At 41.9% G+C, this 20,811-nt stretch overlaps 1 protein-coding gene across 2 annotated transcripts; it reads left to right on the top strand.

Annotated features, from left to right (window-relative positions):
- The first annotated feature begins 14,713 nt into the window (after positions 1-14,713).
- Positions 14,714-19,038, top strand: SDR42E1 (short chain dehydrogenase/reductase family 42E, member 1). 2 transcript variants are annotated; one of them, XM_063312965.1, is made up of 3 exons: positions 14,714-15,157; positions 16,598-16,702; positions 17,643-19,037. In XM_063312965.1, the coding sequence occupies exons 2-3, from the start codon at positions 16,635-16,637 to the stop codon at positions 18,748-18,750; spliced, it is 1,176 nt and encodes a 391-aa protein (XP_063169035.1). In that variant the 5' UTR covers positions 14,714-15,157; positions 16,598-16,634; the 3' UTR covers positions 18,751-19,037. The 2 variants fall into 2 exon arrangements, with proteins under 2 accessions (XP_063169035.1, XP_063169036.1); XM_063312966.1 differs by lacking the exon at positions 14,714-15,157 and adding an exon at positions 15,185-15,289 and having other exon boundaries at positions 17,643-19,038.
- The last annotated feature ends 1,773 nt before the right edge of the window (positions 19,039-20,811 follow it).

Genomic DNA, 20,811 nt, shown 5'->3' with positions numbered 1-20,811 from the left:
ATCAGGATATCTTGCAATGAGATATCAAATAATTAAGCTAGATTAAGCTAGATTAAAATGGCAGAATACAACAGGAACAAAGCAATTTAAAAGCCCTGTTTTTGTTTTTGTTTCCCTGTCATTAGGAAAACTTTAAAAAAAATGGGTTTTTTTGGTCTTGTGCTAGGTAAATATGTTATTCCTATTCCTATGTTGTTTATCTCCTCTGGATGTCAACCTCAAAAAGAAGCCAGCCAAGCATTATTTGTACCACCTGAACACTTTGTTTCAGCCCCCTCCTTAAACCTGCTGTAAAGATGGAATTCTATCAATTGGTCAGTTTTGGGCTTCACAGAGGCTAGCACTCCCCGCTTTATTTCAACAGTGATATTTCCCCACCATGTTTATGAAGAACTTCCTGAATATTGGAAAATTCTTGTGAAAAAGAAACTGAGCAAAATTCTTGCCTTACTGGTAAAAAATAAATTCAGTAAGCTGAGCTACTCTCTGCAAAAAGATGGAACATGCTACACCGTATCTGTTCACCAAATCTGAGAAACATGCCAGTAAATGAAAATCAATCACAGGATTTTTTTCCCCCTTTCTTCATTTACTGAGCTAACCCTACCACCAAGTATCGAGGTCCCTCAGGTTTTACAATAAAGCGTAAAGCCAAAATGAAAACCAGAGGTGTTAAAAACAATTGAAGACTGTGTCCAAACATAATTAAAATCAACAGTTGCAATCAATACTTCCAACCTGGCTCTATAAAACGTGTGTTTGTAGGACCTTTTCCAAAGGCAACAAAGAGAAACGGACTTGAGAAGGTTCAACTCAAAAAGAAAACTCAACCCAGTGGCAACAGAAAGGTTAGGATTAAGATTTTGCATGAGCTGAAATTTCAGCGGGGAATGTCTCCTACTCAAGTTGGAACCCACCCAGCAGCAGCCCCACAAGAGCAAGAAAGAGAACGTTGTTTCCTGGCACCAAGCCCCATATGGGTTTTGGGTGGCTCCTTGCAGGGCTGAAGGCAGGCCATAACTGGCTTTCACCTCTCCCATCATGGCCATGGGCATCTCCCCTGTGGCTTCAGCCATCCAATGCTCCACCAGGTAGAACATGTATTCAGTGTAGAGAAGGCAGATCAGGTGGAAGGAGCCAAAACTGGTGACGCTGCACAAGGTGTTGTTCTTCCAGAAGGATACAGTTGTTGCATCAAACAAAATTGCTAACTGAAGTTGCTCTCTGCCCATTGTTTCAGACGGAGAAATTGGGGACATCTCAATCCAGAAGCACACCCACATGTTCTGGGATAGTGTAACCCACGAACAAGGTCTAGATCTGCTATCTGAGTGGATAGCATGTTGTCTGGATTCAGTTGAAGCCACTGCTAACTGCAGGCCAGCATTCAGGGGAGATACCCTTTACCTAAAATTGTTACTGGGAGATAGATATAGGTAATATACTGATACCATTCAGTTTCAAATCAACTCATGATTTCTCTTAGCAGTTTGATATACAGATATTTAAAAGCAGTGGAGGCAGAATGGAGCTCTGATAGGCACCACATAAGAGCTTTTGTTCTAAGGAAGGACTGTCTCCAAGCAACATGATCTGAATCTACTTGAGAAACAGAAAAAAAAAATGAAAACAAAACCAGCTTCAAAACAGGAGATTACCATAACTGATGGTATTGAAAGTTGCTGAGAGGCTGAGAAAAAATGAGACAATTCATGCACCCAATTCATGCATGATAACAAAGATTATCCATCAGGCCAACCATGGCGATCTCAGTACTTTAGCTTAGCCTAAAGGCAATTTGAAATGGCTCAGGATCATATGAGATGTATATACCTATGGATTCAAATCCAGATTTTGACAAGCTAAATACCCAAAGGCCTTCTCCAAGCTGGACGAGCATGTCACTTTCAGTTTTTTGACCATCTGATTTCTCAAAAGCACCTTTCATCCTGTTTATGATGAAATTTCAGACTGTGGTTAGTTCTTAACGAAACCCCAAAATCCTGACCTCTTTCTCTCAAACTCCATCACCTGTGGATCACCTCCCATGTATAAGATGGCAGGAAAAGCTGTACAGGCCTCTGATGATGGACACAAAGAACAGATAGGCTTCTTTCAGGGGTGTCAGCCCCAGCACCAGAAAGACAACCATTCAGACAATAAGGTCATAACATTCAGCTCTACTTTGCCAGTCCTACTTGCTCTTTCTCTAAAGGAAGAGGAAACACAGAAATCAGACAATATATGAAGGTCAGTATAAATGAACTCTTAATCTGCATGGACAATCGATTTTCAGTAGATAATACAGAAGTTCATTTCTGTGAACAATCAAGCCTACGGATATATTTCTTAGATGCACAACCTTTTGGGAATCCTTTGAACGACATGCCAAGGGATACTTACAGAAAAGTGGGGGTGGTGAGGGCTAAGAAGTAGACAGGGGCAAGCAAAAATAAAATTGCTTTCAATTAAACCTAAAATTAATTAACATTACATTCAACCACATGAAATGTTTGGCAACAACTTCTGATGAGCTCAAGGGAGGACCTATGTGGTTCTGGGGCTCTAGTTACACTTCCTTGTCTTACATGCTCTGCTCCTTCTCATGTGGTGACCAGTCCATGCAGAATACTACAAGTTTTCTTTCCTTTGGGATGAGATCTTTGTAATAACTGTTTTATCTGGAAATAAAAAGCCACCATGATTTGGAAACATGTAGGCATTCTTCCAGAGCAGTAAATCTGTTATCTCTTATCTGGTTTCTCGTGGCAGCCTTAACTCTCTGCGGTATATCCCCATTAGTTGATGTAGATGACCGAACAATGACTCTAAATTACAGGCTGTTCCCTTCCTTAGCTGGTGAACATCATGTTAAAAAGACAGGAGAATGACTTTGGTTTTCCAGGAACATCAACATACTTGTGTTTTAGTTCTTGGCTACTATTTTGCCATAGGAATTAACTTTTTTTCAGAAACTGTTGAGGGAAAAATACTATTGGAAAAAAAGAGGGAGACAGACAGTTTGGTCTAGTGGTTAAGGCCCCAGGCTAGAAACCAGGAGACTGTGAGTTCTAGTCCCTAAGCATGAAAGCCAGCTGGGTGACCTTTGGCCAGTCCCTCTCTCTCAGCCCAAGAGCCAATCAGGCGTGGTAGGAGAGTTCTAGTCCTGCCTTAGGCATGAAAGCCAGCTGTGTGACCTTGGGCCAGTCCCTCTCTCTCAGTCCAACTCACTTCACAGGGTTGTTGTTATGGGGAAAATAGGAGGAGGAAGGAGTATTTGGTATGTTCCCTGCCTTGAGTTATTTATAAAAATAATAAAGTCGAGATTAAAAAATCTTTTAAAAATGTCTTTTCATCACAGATCTTTGATGACTAGAAGATTCTAGCCATCATTTTCTAATGTCATGCTTTATCATGAAGTTTCCCTTAGAGTTCTTCATTCAAGAAAACCTTTTTTGCAGCAGAGTTTTAAAAAAAAGTGTTTCAGAGTGGCCTCTAAGAAAGTGAGGAAAATACTTTCATGTTAAAGGGAAGGTTTTTGGTCCTCAGATTAATAGATTGTGTTTAGTTATATGGCAGGAACTGTGTCTTTTGTATTCATGCAACAAGATCTGGTGGCTAGAAACCTAATGTCACAATCTGCCTGAAATATACATGAAGGGAGGAGATATTTTTTTAAAAAAATAATGAGGTGGGAATGGTGTTGAAACTTGGAAGGTGAAATTGTCCAGAATATCTCCTGTATTATTCTCAGAGGAAATTGCATTTCTGAGCTACAGTTGAAACATCCCTTGTTATTCTTACACTTATGATGGTTTGATTGCACAGTCAGCCAGGTGTTTCAACTGTATTTGGCATTTTTGTCCACCTATTGAGTCCTTCCCAAGCACCTGGGTTAGGCAGATGTTGTTGTTTAATACTATTAAAGGTATTGTCGCAGGAGCTGTTCCAAGCAAAGCTGCCTTTTGCAATTGACTGATGGTTGTTGTTGTTGTTGTTGTTGTTGTTATTAAATTTATTGGCTGCCCAACTTCACTGGACTTTGGGCAGTGCACAAAACTAAAAAGAATAAAAACAGCTTTTTAAAAAAAAAATCAGCAGGCAGCCCAGACTAAACTGCTCTAATAACAAAATCCAGTTAAGTTAGCTTTTATGATTTAATAATCTAAGCCAATGTTTCTCAACCTCAGCAAATTTAAGATGGGTGGATTTCAACTCCCAGAATTCCCCAGCCATGGCTGGGGAATTCCGGGAGTTGAACTCCATCCATCTCAAAGTTGCTGAGGTTGAGAAACACTGGTCTGAGCTTTGGCATGTCAGGCCCAGCCCAAGAACTTCAGAGAATCCATCAGCCAAACTTCAGTTCTTTATTTGCTTGCCCCATATAGACAGAATCTTGCCAGACTGAAGCTACCATACCTAACCTCAGGGAAAATAAGCTGGGAAGGCTTTAGGGTGGGCTATTCTGAACCTCTTAGTTTTCCCACATTCCAATTCTGGACTGTCTCCTTTTATCTTGCCCTCCTCCTTGGAATATGCTCCCTGCTTCCCGAGAACCAGCAGCATTACTGAAATCCACCATAGGCTTGACCATTTTAAATTTGTGCATACCTCCCATTTCTTTACCATTGTTACAGTCCCATCTCCAAATCTGGAGTCAGAAGACTTGGGTGAAGCTGGGAAGAGGCTGACTGAGATGCTGGAACCTGGAGAAAGCAGAAACATACAGTATCTATCATGCAATCCCCTTTCAGAATGTACCATGTTAGACAAAAAACAGAGAAGAGTAAGAAGTAGAAAGCAAAAGAAATTAAAGGCAGAAGAGAAGAGACAAAGAAAAGGAATTCGAACTAAAACTGTTTTACCCCAATACCACTCATTATACCTTTTCATACTGTTTTGTCCTTGTAAATCACCCTTGCTTCCAATGTGTCCATACTTCATGCCAGGGTTCCTCAACCAGAGCTACAAGAGAGAAAGACAGCCGTTGTGCATGTGCTATATATCTTTTGAGTTCTCCCCTACTCTATTCCTTTTAATGAGACAATAACATCATTTTAGATGCTAGCCTAAATAGAAGTGCATATAATTAGTAACCACAGATCTTAACCCAATCAAATATAGAATACTCATAAGATTTAAAACATAGTATAAAGAAAGGAGAAATAACAATAAAAAACAGAAAATGTTATATATTGAAAGTGTAGTAAATAGTCTACGTCCTAAAGTTAAAAGACTAAGTTAAAAAAAAATGCCATTTGATTGCTGACATAGAGGTGTACAGCCCCTAGCAAACAAGTTATACATTCAGCTTCTGAATCCATGAATTTATCAACACATTTTTATGTTATTGTCTCATAGTAGAGGGCTTATAGGACACAAATGTTCAATGTCCTTCATTTGTTGCTGACCAAAAGGCCAAAGATGCTAGTCCATGGGATCAGACATGACTTTCAAGATAGGCACAGTCCAGAAGCATTGACTAGTAAATGGAATAATCCTCTGAATTTGCATTTTTCAAGCAAGAACGCAATAATGAAAATTGAGAAAGTTGGCCAAACTGGTATTCTGAGCAGCATTCCACTCAATATACTAATCACAGATTTTTTTTTTCCCTTGCCCCAAGACTTAAGTCCTTCTAACAAGGACAGAGGAGACATTTCTGGAAAGTAGATCAACATGCTTGTCCACTGCCTCCCTTTCCCATTACACCAGTAACAAGATTTGACTAGATGATCTCCCAGAAGATTAAGCTTCTAATTTTAAAAAAGAAGGTATGGTAGAAGACCAGTATTGTAAGTCCTTTCTTATTTCACCATTGCCTCTCACAAAAGAAGCATGACCACTTTGCTCAAAAATATTTTGAAAGCAGTGGTTATAACATTACTCCCCTTGGGAGGTGGGGGGAAGATAAACAGAAGTAGAATAAACAGAAAATAACTAGGGCTACCAGATCAGGGCTGCTAAATCTGGAATGACCAGATATTTGCAGGCCAGATCTGGTAGCCCTAAAAAACACCCAGTATATATGACTAGTTAATAAAACTGCTTTAATGGAACAGTCTTGGCAGGTTCAAACACTTCTGTACACTGCAGAAATGGCTTTTTACAAATTGGTCCAGAACCCAAGTGACAAAATTGATTCAATGTTTCCAAATCAAATCAGCTAATCAACTGGATTTTGTCTGATTAATGTAGGTGTATTTGGATCTAACCATGGTACTAACTTGTAGCATAAATATGCAAGATTCTGTTAATGTAACTTTACAATAACATAGAATTAGCTCACCTGGTCGTGTTTCCTATCTAGTCTAACTAGTAAGACTGACATCAATCTTGCAAATGTACAGTCCTCTCCCCCCACCCTCCCCAGTCTCCTTTACAGCCTGAGAAACTAGGGAGGGTCCCTTCTGAGCCTCTTGCCCCACCCACTATCCAGTTGTGGGCTAAGCCGTCTCTTATCTGACCATTCCCTTGGGAGTGTGTCCTGCCCCAGTCGCCCAAGGGCTTTCCCACATAGCATGACAATGCCATTCTGGGTCTTTTATCATTCTTAAGAACCCTCTGGGAGATTTTTTTTAACCTGCATAGGGTGGAAAGAATGTTACATAACCAGCAAGCTAGATAATTGGACTAGCAATTTAATTTTTCTCATCAGTCTGCTGTTCATTAATTATTTGTTATCTGCATATTACATTTGTTTGATTTTTGCTAGATTCTTTGAACAGCATGACACTGACACTCTATATTTTAAAAACTCTACGCAAAATAAGTAAGAACCTCACCCTATTAACTATGTTTAAAAACCTGTCTACCTACCTGAAGTTCAAGCAGTGGGCATGATTATTTATCCTCCCTAATCAGGATATTTATCTTGGCAAAATTAAAGATTTGGCGTAAGGGACTGTTGTAATCAAAGATGTGAACATTCAAGAACTCATGTTCTCTCAGCTTGTGGGAAATGCATGATGTTGTGCTGGCAAGAGTGCTTTGGTTGTCCTTGTCAAGGTTGGAAGGTAGTCTTTCAATTGGTCCAGAAGGTTTTATTTCACATATTCCACATGATTCTTAGCTTTCAGTTTTATTCCATATGGGAAGAATGTGGCAAGCTTGATAGGTCATCCTCTAAAGTTGATTAGCAGGAAGTTCATAATGGAGAAAAAGAAACTCCTCCGTTGCCCAGCACGTAAGTAACATCTGGAATTCTCCATCATGGAATGTTATCTGATGGCTTTCAAAGGGGGCAAGATAAACTCATGAAAAGTAAGTCTACAAGAAGTATAAGATACAGATCTGATGGACAGTTGAAGGCCTAGTTACCTTCACATCCTCATGTTAACAAGAGCAACAAAATCTTACAGCCCCTCCAGAAATGGCCATTGCACTATAATTTCAATGCCACAAAAGTAGGGAAATTAAAGACTGTACATGGGAAACAGCACTACAAAGCTGATTTATTGAACTGAACCCTAGTTAAATGTAAATGAAAATAAAACAGATTAGTTTCTGTCAAGACCCCATTCTTTTTCCACAGGGAAGCCTCTGACATGCTACTCAAAGATCAAAGACAGTGCTTGCCCCCCTCTCCAGCATGCGGCTAGCCTAGACAGCCCTCTTAAGCAAATCCAGTAGGGTAATTTCTAGGTGGAGACACAAAAAGGATTAAACATCCACAATGCACAGAGATCAAAGAAATCTATCCATCTCAACAAATTACTTCCATATGGATTTGATGTTACAGAAAAACCTGGACCGGCAACAAGGAAGAGAGATGGGGGGAAATTAATTTCTTTGCAAGTGCTCAAAGATAATACCTCTTCCACCTTCAAACAGCTAAAGGATTCCTGCCAGAATTTTCTAATTCATCATCAGAAGAGCTGAAGACTGTAAAACATCCCAGGCAGAGGCCTATCAAATCTTGAGAGTACAATTCCATACCTACCTAGTATTAAGCTCTCAGATGAGTGAGTATTGGATTTATAACCAATTAGTTGAGAATAATCCCCACTACACTTTTGAGTATTCACCTATAGAGTTGTCCTGAAGGTGACTTTCTAAATTTTCTGATGGAAAGGAGGAAGGAAGGAAATATTGTTTTATTTATTTATTCTTCAAATTTCTATCACCGCCCATCTCTCCCAAAAGGGGACTCTGGGCGGTTTACAATAAAATCAGAATTAAAACATATAAATTACAATATAAATAGACCTATAAATAAAAATAAGATAGATATAAAATCCAAGCGGTGAAGATCTTATTCGTTGGGGAGAGATCTATGACACTAGCCACCCCCAAGGTGAACTGGTGCTCCTCCCACCCCAAGAGAGGCAGCAGAACCAGGTTTTCAAGTTCTTCCAGAAGGCCGGGAGCAAAGGGGTCTATCTCACCTCCAGGGGCAGAATGTTCCAGAGGGCAGGTGCCACTGCAGAGAAGGCCCACCTCCTTCTTATGAGGTACTTATTATTGCTTGGTGCACCAGGATAAACAATGGTCTCCAATGCGGACCCAGAGCAAATACTGCAACGATTTAAGATACCTGACAAATATCAGGCATTAATGCTCAAATTATGCCCAGCTTGCTTCATTCATGGATTCAAAGGCTTGTGTAGAAAGTAAGCTTTTTTTTTCCCCTTTTAAACTTTGCAATACTTTATGAGGTCTAAAAATTTTTTTCAGGGTTCTGAATCTGCCAGATGGAGGTCTGTTACTACTGTCTCAGGAATGCAGAAAATATAGTGAATTACATTCTCCCTCCTGTACATTCTCTCTTTTATTCTCTTGCTCCACCTATTTCTTCTGTTTTGCAATAAATTTACTTTGCAACTTTGGCCTTGGACAGTAAATAAATTTGGATTTGATTTGATTTACCTTGCTATGTTGTGCATGGGTACAAGTATAATTCAGCTAACATAAAAAAAAAGTCATTTGTGACTCTTTAAAAAAAAAACACCCTGTAAGCTGTGTCAAATATCCTTTGGAACAGCTTACCCTCTGGAAGTAAGACAGGCCCCCACTCTCCCAGTCTTCCAGAAGGGGGTGAAGACTTGGTTATGCCACTTTGCTTGGGATGGGATGGAGTATAGCCATTCATGGGGGTGGCTGGCACCGTGATCGTGCCAAGCAGAAGATCCTACTGCCATGTTGAATTTTATACTTTATGCTTATGTATTTTTATACTTGTATTTGTTTTTATGTACTGTATATTTATACTTGCATTGATTTTATATTGTAGTGTTTTTACTGATCGTTATTTTATTATCTGTAAGCCGCCCAGAGTCGTCGTATACGAGATGGGCAGCAGAGAAATTTGACAAATAAATAAATAAACATCGTCTAGCCTTTTTTTTTTTCTTGGTACTGGAACTAAACTGTAATATATCTGTGACCCATATGTTATTCACCATTGGAAGACCTGAAAGACCAGTTGGGGATGGATCATCATGGAGAAAATCTATTTATGTGGTTGCTAAAGTCAACAATGACTTGATGTTACATAATCATCCAAACCATATGTTATTGACTGTGAGTGCCCACATTTAATATATTTTGTAAAATATAGTCTATATGTCATATATTTTGTAAAATAGACTCTGTGTAATATCCTTTCTTGAAAATGGGTGGGGGGAATGAGCCAGTCTTATTTTGGGACAATCCAGAAAGTTCACTCATTTCCTGCCTCCATTCTTACTATACTAACCTTGATTAAGTGAAAAGTGTGAGCAAAATGAAGTCATTATCATTAGGTTGTTCCACCTTCATGACACAGGAAAGCATGAATCTATTCCATTTACCACATCTGTGTTCAGGTGGGTTTTCATAAACCTGGTGTAAAACTGGATTAAATGAAAGGTTGATTGGATTCTTACCAGAAGCTTTCTGAGTAATTTGCAGGAGGCTAACAAATGTTTCCCACTCCCAGTGGTTTACAACAGCAACTTCCAGGCTCATGCTGGATGGTTACAATCCTGTTACATGTAGTAACACAACAGATGTTTAATACTTTTGGATGTCTGCCTTTCATTCCTTGTGAAAGTCAATAGATTAATTAGTTCAGCACAGTTTTGCAGCTGGCTCAGAGATGGAATGAGAAGAAGGAAGATCTTGCAAGTCTGAAGTGTATATTCCTGCCAGAAAATGCCCAAATATCAACTACCTATACAATGCCAAACATTAATTTGCTTCTTTCTCCCCTGTTCTAATGGGTGGGTCTTGTCATGTATGCATCTCCCAGATTTTAGCAGCACCATCTTTTTCTCAGTTCCTACTCAATTCAAAAGCTGTGAAGTTCTCCCTTTGGATCCCACAGAAACGTCAATCATCTTGAAGTGACAAAACAAGGCTGATGGGATATGTGGTGATCCATCCAATGTGTAAGAACAGTATTTTTATTCATAAAGTAGGAATTTATAAAGAAAAATCATCAAGGACAGAGGTAGTGGCTATGGGCTGTCTCAGGTACCTGAAAGAAGGTCTGGATGGTTTTCAAGGAAATACAAAGCTGAGAACTTTTCTACATTTTAGAGTCCCCCCTTTGGGGGGAGATGGGCGCTGGCAAAATTTGATAAAAAATAAATAAATCATGACACTTGCTGCTAAGGGCCCAGTTTTAGAGCCTAGAAGTACAATTCTTGGTCACAGAGCATTAAAAGGAAGGAAGGAAGGAAGGAAGGAAGGAAGGAAGGAAGGAAGGAAGGAAGGAAGGAAGGAAGGAAGGAAATAAAATGGTTCTGAAATGTGAGAGTCACCAACCTACTGAACTGGTTTTATGTGTTTGCTCCCTTCTGTAATGATTGCCTATTCTAAAACACCATCAGACCCATGAGCAGGATCACAAAGATATTTGACTTATTAAAGAATAGTATGCAGGATCACAGAGAAAGCTGAGAATGAAAAAAGCGCACCAAATGCAAACTAAAAACCCGCGGTACAAACGAGATCCCTCCCCCCATAGAATCTTCCCAAGCTCACAATCCCAGGTGCTCCTAACGGCTTCTGATGGTCCGCGGGAAAAGTCCTTGAGCAGAGCACATAACCCAAACACATTCCATTGAAATGAACACAGATACAGAGCTTGGCACAAGGTTTCACAGCAGCTCCCTCCCAAACAGAAATGCACATCAGCGCCATGGCATGTGAAACAGTACGATGTACAGTGCACATTGAAACAGTGAACATGACACCTTCCTACATTAAACTGATTTATGGAACAACAGGTAGGCCAAGGATGGTAAGACAGGGAATGACTGGAAAAGAGATCATTAAAAAGGCCAAGGAAAACAGCTAAATGGGATCAGGGGGAAAAGATTCCTTTCTTTAAAAAAAATGGTGGAGCTGAAAGAGATGTTTTAGAAGTCAAAATCATCACATCACATTGCAGAAGGATATTCTAAAGTTGGGAAAATACAGAAAACAGTAAACAAACAAACAAACAAAAATGGGCAGGGGTGTGTGTATGACATGGTTTACCCATAAGGAAAGTGTAATGGTTGCCTCTTCTGACATACTCAGCCTCACAAGTGGGTTCTTAATGAAAACTGATTTACTGAAAGAATAGTGTGCAAATACAAAGAAAGCTGAGAATGGGCAAAAGCGTGCCAAATACAAACTAAAAACCCTCGCTTCCAACCCGGTTCCGCCCTCGCTCCCGCTTAGCAACCACCCCCTCCCAGGTGTTAGCAACCGTTGACCACATCGGCCTGAGAACGTAACCTTGAACACATGCCATAACCCAAACATACATTCCACAGTTACAGTAAGGAGATTACAGCCTGGCACGGCTGGAAATCCCCACTCTGCAAACACGTATCAGGAAAGTGACATGCGAAACGTTACGATGTATTCAGAACATTGGAGCGATGAACATGACAGAAAGTCCATAAACTCTGCGGCTTTTCTCAGGAAAACCAGTGCAAATTTGCAAAGTTAGAAAGAAAGGGACTGAAAAATAAAAACTGCTCCTTCTCTCATGGTTCCCGAACTGGGTGGCAGAGGTGCTGTATCCCCTGATGAGGATGATCAACAGAAGTTTCAGGAGAGGGGATGGGGTGGAGGGAGGGAAAAAATGGAGGAAGCTCTCAAGATACAACACAAGCATGAAGTTATGACATTAGAAAACAAAGTGTAGATCACCTTCTCCTTTTAAAACAGTGCCTGTTCCACTTTGAGGGGCAGAATGGTTCTTTCAGACCAGGAAAAATTATTTATGATTTATTGCAAAGGACAGTAACTTTAAGCATACAAAGTAAAGAACTAGTTTCGTTTCATTCCTTGGTGCTTTGTCCTCAAGGTACAGAGTTCTAGATCAGTGTTTCTCAACCTTGGCGACATTCCGATTTGTGGACTTCAACTCCCAGAATTTCCCAGCCAATTCTGGGAGTTGAAATTCACATACCTTAAGCTTGCCAAGGTTGAGAAACACTGCTCTACAGTAGCTGATTTAAAAAATAATAATAACAAGTTGAACTCATTGGTGCAATATCGCCATCTATGGCAAGAAGTTATGGAAAAGAACAGGGGATAGAGCCCTCTTCCTTTAACCTGATGTCCTCCAGATACCTTGGTCATTGACTCCCAGGCTTCTCATTGCCTCCCACCAGACCCTGACTCTGCCAGCTGAAGACGATGAGGAGCTGTAGAATCATAATCATCTACTCCTAAGCAAACTTATTGAATTTGCAAAGGTAGGAAAAAAGGGACTGGAAAATAGACAGTTCCTTCTTTCCTGGTTCCAGAATGATGGCCCCTGGTGAGACTGATCAGCAGAAGATTCAGAATAGGAGATGGGTTGGGGGTGTTTCCTGGAATTTTAGGATTCATTATTAGCATTTTTGAAAGGTGATATTATCCTTTCTAAGATGACAGTCTTGCTCACTTGAGGGAATGGTATTAAAGGCAAAACTGAAGTACTTTGGCCACATAATGAGAAGACAGGACACCCTGGAGAAGATGCTGATGCTGGGGAGAGTGGAGGGCAAAAGGAAGAGGGGCCGACCAAGGGCAAGGTGGATGGATGGTATTCTAGAGGTGACGGACTCGTCCCTGGGGGAGCTGGGGGTGTTGACGACCGACAGGAAGCTCTGGCGTAGGCTGGTCCATGAAGTCACGAAGAGTCGGAAGCGACTGAATGAATAAACAACAGGTTGACAGTCTAGGCCTCTTTTCTAACTTTAGGAAAACATGTTTTTCTTCTGGGCCAAACCCATTTCTTTTGGCATATGAGAACCTGCCTTTTCAGCAACTAAACAATAGGGAGTGTATTCTAAAGATCCTTGAATACACTCGCCAGTTTTAAAAGATACAAACCGGGCTGGGAAAGGGAGTGATGTCATTTGTAAATTTGCCACTTGTGAAATGTTATCCAGAATCAATGTTTTCTATTGTTCAATTCTCACATGTAATCAATGTCTTCTGTTGTTTAATTGCTTTATGACGTATCACATATACTGAATGTGTGCATCATTTGTTTCTGTAGCCCAGGGTTCCTCCACCAGGGTTCCGTGGCACGCTCAGGTTCCGTGAGAGGTCCCTAGGGGTTCCCTGGGAGATCATGATTTATTTTAAAATTATTTGAAATTCAGGCAACTTCACATTAAAGAGGTAAGTTTCATTCTTTATTTTTAGTTTAAGAACATTGTTAATGCATATAGACAGGCCTACACATAAAGCCATTATAATGATTTTGTAACTTCTGGCCTATATGTGCAGGGGTTCCCCGAGGCCTGAAAAATATTCCAAGGTCTCCCCCAGGGTCAAAAAGTTGAGAAAGGCTGCTGTAGCCTATAAGAACTGACTCCCCACCCCCACCCCCCGAAAAAAACACTTTTGCCTGAATTACTTTGTGATTCGTGTTTTTGGGTAGGCCAAAAGCCAACTTTGCAAAGGTGACATTGTTTTCTTTCCCAAATTCAGGGAATAGGTCTTCAGCTCCATGCCACTTGGGGTGCCTGAATTTTTAAGGCAACGGGGAGGGGAAAAAATCCTGCAAGATATGATGCAACCATTTCAGTGAGATGTATCTGGCTCCTTTCAAATGCCTTCGCAATTCACAGGGTGAGTTTCCACACTGTGCTAAACTTATCAAGTGCTTTGATTGGTTTGGGTTTAAGGCAGGGGTCCCCAAACTCTTCAGCTCATGGACCCCTTCATGAAGTTTCATAGACCCCCAACATTTATTGTAAGAAAAAAAATTAATAAATACTACTCTAACTAGTAGTAGTACAAATAACAACAACATCAACGGCTTGGATAGTCCCATTGACCCTTGATGGTCAACACTGACTACTTTGGAGAACCTTCCTGTGTGAACCCAGACAGGGGGGTTGGTAACCCATAGTTTAGGGCTCCACTGGTCCGAATCCAATCCTGCTATCCAATAAACCACGTTCAAACTAATCTCAGCTAAGTGCAATGTGTAAGCCCAGCGGCAGAATTAGTGGCCAACGGAAGACTGGGGTGGGGGTGTTCGGAAAGTCAGCCCAGCTGGGCAGCCCGTTTGAAACGGGCGCAGATGGAAGGAAGACAACTTTAGGATTGCAACTCAAGATTGCAAAAGGACGCCCCGGGCTTTGAACCCAGGAGCGGAGCAAACGCAGCACGCTCGGCGAACGCGATGGGGCGCGAGCGCAGCCCTCTGCCGTACGGCTGCTTGCTCTGCGCGCTCTGACATCTTGTGCGGAACTCAGCGGGTGGAAGGCGCCTGGTCGGAACCCTCCAGGTCCTAAAACCGACTCGCGAAGAAACGGAGTCCGGCGCGCGGAGCGAAATTTCTTTCCCCGACGGCTTTAACCCCAGACTCGCGGCGCCGGAGGCGGACGGGCTTTGGATGCCGCGCAAACAGGAGGGACATTACGCAACCTGCGTGCCTGGAGGTGCGTAACATGGGGCGAGCGAAACGACCCGCCTCTTTCAGATGATGGGGAGATGGGGCGGGAACATCCCACGGGAAGCCTAAAGAGAAGCTCGGGAGGCGGAGTTGCTGGCCGGCGCTGTGGTTTCCCCAAACGCGGCCGACTGCAACACCTATTATCCCCAGCCTGCTGCACAAGCAGAAGGCGGGTCGGTATTCTGGGAGCAGGCTTCAAAGCCAGCGATAAGCCCCACCCCCCGCACCTCCAGATGGACTTGGACTACAGGTCCCATCACCCCCGGTGTCCAAAAGGTAAGCAAGTTGTGGCTGGTACTGATTGGTGGGCTGGAGAGATAAGGGTGGCGTCTGGTGGGCTGATGCAGATGGCCAGGAACCCGATGCTGTCCAGATGTTCGGGACTTGGCTCCAGCAAGGATTGTCCAGGTTGGGGTCATTTCAAAACATTTTCAGGGCACCAGTCTGGCTCCCTCTGGCCTAGAATATGTTTCCCCCAAACCAGTTTCCCCAGATGTGTGGGACTACACCTTCCATCATCCCCAAAACATCCTGCTTGTGGAGAATAAGGGGAGATGCAGCTTGCCCTATCTGGACAGCATCTAGCTGAAGAAAGCTGGCTAGACTTTCCACATTTAGGAAAGTCTGCTTTGAATACCTATTCCCAGGTTTTGATTTGTTCTAGAGACTCATTGGTTTCATGAAATTTGAATTATGAGGCCAAGGGCAGAACAGTTTGGCTATAATGTGAATCATTAAGCAAGAATGTTCTGAAGCTTGTGCAGAATGCCTTCCCTTGCACCAGAGATACATTCATGCATTTAGGTTTACGCAAAATCTCAGATTTTGCGTAAACCTAAATTTGATCCTCAATTGGATCCCAGTCCACTTAACGATTTTGGAGGGGTCAGCTGAAGCCAGAATTTAAGGCAAGAGGTGTTTTGGCATTGGCCTCCCATTTTGTAAAATTTCTCCCCAAATGACCGAAAGGAAAGACTTGTTTTAGCTTCATTCAAGCACCATGAAAAATGGTCTTGCTGTGGCTTTGGATTTCTGGATTTATCTGCAGCCACTGCAGATTTTTGCTATGGGATTGGCTGTTTATTACTGTGTTATCTTGTTTGGATTTTCAGGTCTTGTGATGTAGGGGTGAAATTAAACATAAAAGAAATCTGTGTGCGTGGATGTAGTTGGGATGGCGCATGGACGCATGCACACACACACATCTATTAACTCTTATTTGCTAGAGTTATCTCTTGCCTTCCTTGAAAGAGCTAACGCAATACATGTGGTTCTTTCTCCCCACTCATTTTAATCTCACAACAACCCTGTGAGGTAGGACATTACGAGAGAGGTGGTGATTGGTCTGTTCTCTCTAAGTCAGTGTTTCTCAACCTTGGCAACTTTAAGCCATGTGGATTTCAACTCCCAGAATTCCCCAGCCAGCATCCAGAATCCAAAGCCACAGAAAGACCACTAAAGCTTCCATGAGACAGTTTGAAATAAAGAAAGAGGCTGAGCTGCAATCTGTGGAGGGAGAGGTGCTTTGGATTCAAAGAACTTAAACATAAAATAAAATGCAAAACACAATGTAGGGCTGGTATGTTGCGTGAACTCGGAAAGGCATTTGGTGGGTTTTTACCCAGTGCAGTCAGGCAACGTTAAACTATGTAAACTATGAGTGGGCTACCACATCCAGTGATGAAATAAGTTATATCAACCTTTCTCTTGATTTAGAAATGTGTTAGCTTAAGATTGTGGAAGAAACGAAGATATGGAAAGAGCAAATCTCAGCAAGGAAGCTGTCCTCATTACGGGTGGAAGTGGATATTTTGGGTTTCGGTTAGTACTTGTTCTATGAAGAATTCCCCCCCCACCCCCCCGCTCTTTTTAGAGCAAATTGCATCATTTGTAATTGCAACCTTTGGAAGATTGTATTTAGGCATCAAAACGGGGTCATATTTGTACAGTCCTGTACACACGCAGGCACACACATATTTATTTATTTTAATTCCCTTGGCCGTCCATCTCCTCCAGGTGACTCTGGGCAGCGAACAAATGTATGTGGACATACATGTGGACATACACATACATGGCATTGGTTGTGCACCATCGTCTGGGTAAGCTCTTCGCACATTTCTTAGCAACCACATAGACCTCCTTCAGGGCAATGTTTTTTTATTTATGTCCCCAGTCTGGCCCCCAATGGTGCACCCATCACCACTGTGATCAGTTTTGTCCACCTTCTGCTAGTCATCTTCTTTCTCCTTCCACCTGTCCCATCATATGGACTTCTTAAGGGAGCTGGTTCTTCACATCATGTGTCCAAAATATGGTAATTTGAGTTGGCCATTTGTACCCTGAGTGAGAACCCTGATTTGTTCTATGATCCACTCATTTGTTTTCTTGGCATTATCTCTGGTTTCTTAGGAGTCTACAGAGAGAGAGAGAGGAAGAGGGGAGAGGGAATTTAATTAAACAAGAGCTGCCCTCCATGTATATGAGTCTGTGTGTGTGTGTGAAGGAATTTGAAAAATGAGAACTACATCTACAATTTTGGTCTTTATCAGAGTAACATGCCAGCCCTGCTCATTTAATCAACTGAAGCTTTAGTTGATTGATCTACTGCCTGAAAGTTGCAACCTTCATTCTTCTCCTCAGCACCTTGAGTAATACAAATGGTTCAGCTGTCTGAAAGCCTTCACAGTTAAATAGTTCCTGATGTAAAGTACCTTTTGTTTTATAATTTCTGTCTCAACCTGTGCTGCTTGTTATATTCCAGGCTTGGTTCTGCCCTAGCCAAGAACAAAGTGGATGTGATCCTGTTTGATGTTTTTAAGCCCACCCAAGAGATGCCTAAAGGCATGAGATTCGTGCAGGGTGATGTCTGTGACCTCAATGAAGTGGAAAGAGCACTCCAAGGCATATCCTGTGTGTTCCATATTGCCTCCTATGGGATGTCTGGCCAGGATCAGCTAAACCAAAAACGTATAGAAGAGGTGAACATCAAGGGAACAGAGAACATTATTGAAACTTGCAGGAAAACTGGAATCTCAAAACTGGTTTACACAAGCACATACAATGTAGTGTTTGGGGGTCAGGTAATTGAAAATGGAGATGAATCTTGGCCTTATCTACCCCTCCATCTTCACCCTGACCATTATTCAAGGACCAAAGCTTTGGCTGAAATGAAAGTTCTGGAGGCCAATGGGACGGTCCTAAGGGAGGGTCAGGGAATATTGAGGACCTGTTCCTTAAGACCTGCTGGCATTTATGGACCAGGAGAGCAGAGGCATCTTCCGAGGATTGTCAACTACATTGAACAGGGATGGTTCTGGTGTGTGCATGGGGATCCTAGCAGCCTGGTGGACTTTGTGCATGTAGATAACCTGGTGCAAGCTCACATTTTAGCAGCAGAGGCTCTGGATGCCACCAAAGAGCATATAGCTGCTGGCCAATCTTATTTCATTTCTGATGGAAGGCCAGTCAATAATTTTGAATTCTTCCGCCCTTTGGTGGAAGGCTTAGGCTATACCTTTCCCACTCGCCGCCTCCCTCTGTCTCTTGTTTACTACTTCGCATTTTTTATAGAACTGGTCCATTTTGTGGTGGGACGCCTGTACAACTTTCCGCCCCTGCTCACTCGCACTGAGGTTTACAAAACTGGTGTGACCCATTTTTTCAGCTTAGCTAAAGCTAGAAGGGAGCTGGAATACGAACCCCAGCAGTACAGCCTGCAGGAAGTGGTGGAGTGGTTCCAAGCCCATGGTCATGGGCAAAAGTTTGGCATGACCTCGGGAAAACATTTCATGAGAAATGCAGTTCTGGTCTTTCTCATGGCAGGGATGATCCTTTTGTGGTTCCCGACATTTTCTTGGAGCTTTTTTTGATGCCACTCAAATAAATTAAAAAAAAAAATCTGAGAACTCCAAGTTTCATTGCGACTCCAGTTGGAAGGGAATTGGAAGCAAGGTGCCACCCAAAGCTGGCCTTTTTGCTCTCCCAATGGGGTTCTTTTCATCCTCTATCAAATCTCAGCTTTTATTTTCTGCAGTTAAGTAACATCTCCAATGTAATGGACTGTGAGAACAGCCTTGGGAGACGGGAGGAAGAGCCGCAGCCTAGACGACGGTCTGATCAGAGATATCTGAGCCCAAAGCAGGTTCAGAAACCATCTCAGAAGGGATGCTCCCTAGTTCTTGGGAATGTAAAGGCAGGGGACAGAGGAAGCATTTTCAGACTTGCAAGGTTCTGTTACTGTAACTTTACAATAAAGACAGTGTTAATACTTGTCATGAGTGAGGATGGCCAGCAGGGGGCTCTCACCCAGACTGTCAAGCGCATGCGTAGCACTGAGGAACTGTTCAGCCATTCAAAGAGACACAGATCGGGACCGCCTTAACCTTTGGGGTTTATATGGCTGGGTTTTCCCACGCTTTCTCAGTTTGTTAGGATTCTTGTTAAGTACTACTAATAAATATTAGAGACCAAGTCCTCGCCTCAGTGTGTTTCCTGGTAATCAGGACAATACTCATGGTTTTGGTTTTATGTCTGGACTATCTTAAAGGGCTGACATCTATTGTACTTGAACCATTTTTTCCCCCCAGGAAAAGACAGGATTGCGAGTTTGTTGCTATTTAATGAAAAAAGCACCTGCTTGTTTGTTAATTAATTTATTTATTTATCAAACGTTATCACCGCCCATCTCCCCCACACGGGGGGACTTAGTGCTGACAACAGAGGCTGGATGGGCAATTAATAATCATTCAGCCACTCAACAGACAGCTCCAAAGTTTCTTCCTGGAACCATTCTTGCAAATCCACTTTCTGGCTTATTTTACATTCCCTTGCTTCTAATGTTCTTTCTGCAATTGAAGTGGAAAATAACAATACAACAGCATTTGGACTGCACTATATGGACCAAAAGGGACTTTGATTTTTAATGTTGAGCTCTTCCAAGGCTCTAGAGCACCAAAAGGAAATTGCTACCATGCTTCAAAGTTAGATTTGAGGAAACCATGTTTCAGGTTTGGAATGAGCTTTTAACTCATTTAATATACATTAAATTCCATACTTAGAGGTCCTTAAATAGCTTCCGCATCCCATTTCAGTTTTACCTTGAGGCAAAGAAATGTTTGAACCTTGCTTTGGGATACTTGATAAATGGAGAACGTAGCTTGTGGTGCATTCAACAGTACCGTAGCTGTTTCTTGTTTGCTGCTGGTTTAAATGCACAGCAGCTTTTAAAATTCTCTTTGCAAACCCACTCAAGGATAGTTGCAATTTGGAATCAACCCAATTCTCCAGCCGGGTCAGTAGTGGTATAGATCATCCCACCATCAAGGAAGTTTCCAGCTTATTTCCAAGCCCAGTTTGAATTCTGGGTCCTTTATCTATAGGTTTTAAGATCTGATGTGTTTAGCAGGACCTCAAATACTCGCTTAGGACTGTGGTCTGAGATAAAATGAGTAATGGCCAGAGAGAGGGAAGCCATTGGTGCCATTTCTGGAACAACAAGACCATGAAATGTTTCTGTGCTGGGCAAAGACAGGCTTATTCTCCCTCACTTATAGAGCATTTAATGCATTTTGAACATGTGTTGCTTGCATTTGATTTTGCTTCCACTAGCTGTTTGGGAAGCTGTGCTATTATTATTTTCAATAATAATAATAATAATAACAACTTAGAAAATCTGCACATTGACAACATTTCCATCTGTCCGTTACAAAAGGCCACACCGCTTGGATCCACACATATACTACGCCAATGCATTACAACCTCCTTGGTTCTTGGGAAGACCTCGATGCAAATGAGGGCCAACACCAGCTAAAGAACTGGCAACTGTGATTTCACGTTGTTGTGTATATAATAATAATAAAATAATATTTATTTGTTTGTTTATATTTCGAATTTCATCACTGCCCACCTCACTCAAAGAGCGACTCTGGGTG

The sequence above is a fragment of the Candoia aspera genome, chromosome 11, assembly GCF_035149785.1.
Source record: "Candoia aspera isolate rCanAsp1 chromosome 11, rCanAsp1.hap2, whole genome shotgun sequence".
Lineage (NCBI taxonomy): Eukaryota > Metazoa > Chordata > Lepidosauria > Squamata > Boidae > Candoia > Candoia aspera.
This window is presented reverse-complemented; position numbering and strand designations above follow the sequence as displayed.

Coding starts and splice junctions, on each gene's coding strand:
- SDR42E1 (XM_063312966.1), top strand. CDS start 16,635: ATGGAAAGAGCAAATCTCAGCAAGGAAGCTGTCCTCATTACGGGTGGA. Junction 16,703..17,642: donor AGTGGATATTTTGGGTTTCG/GTTAGTACTTGT, acceptor GTTATATTCCAG/GCTTGGTTCTGCCCTAGCCA.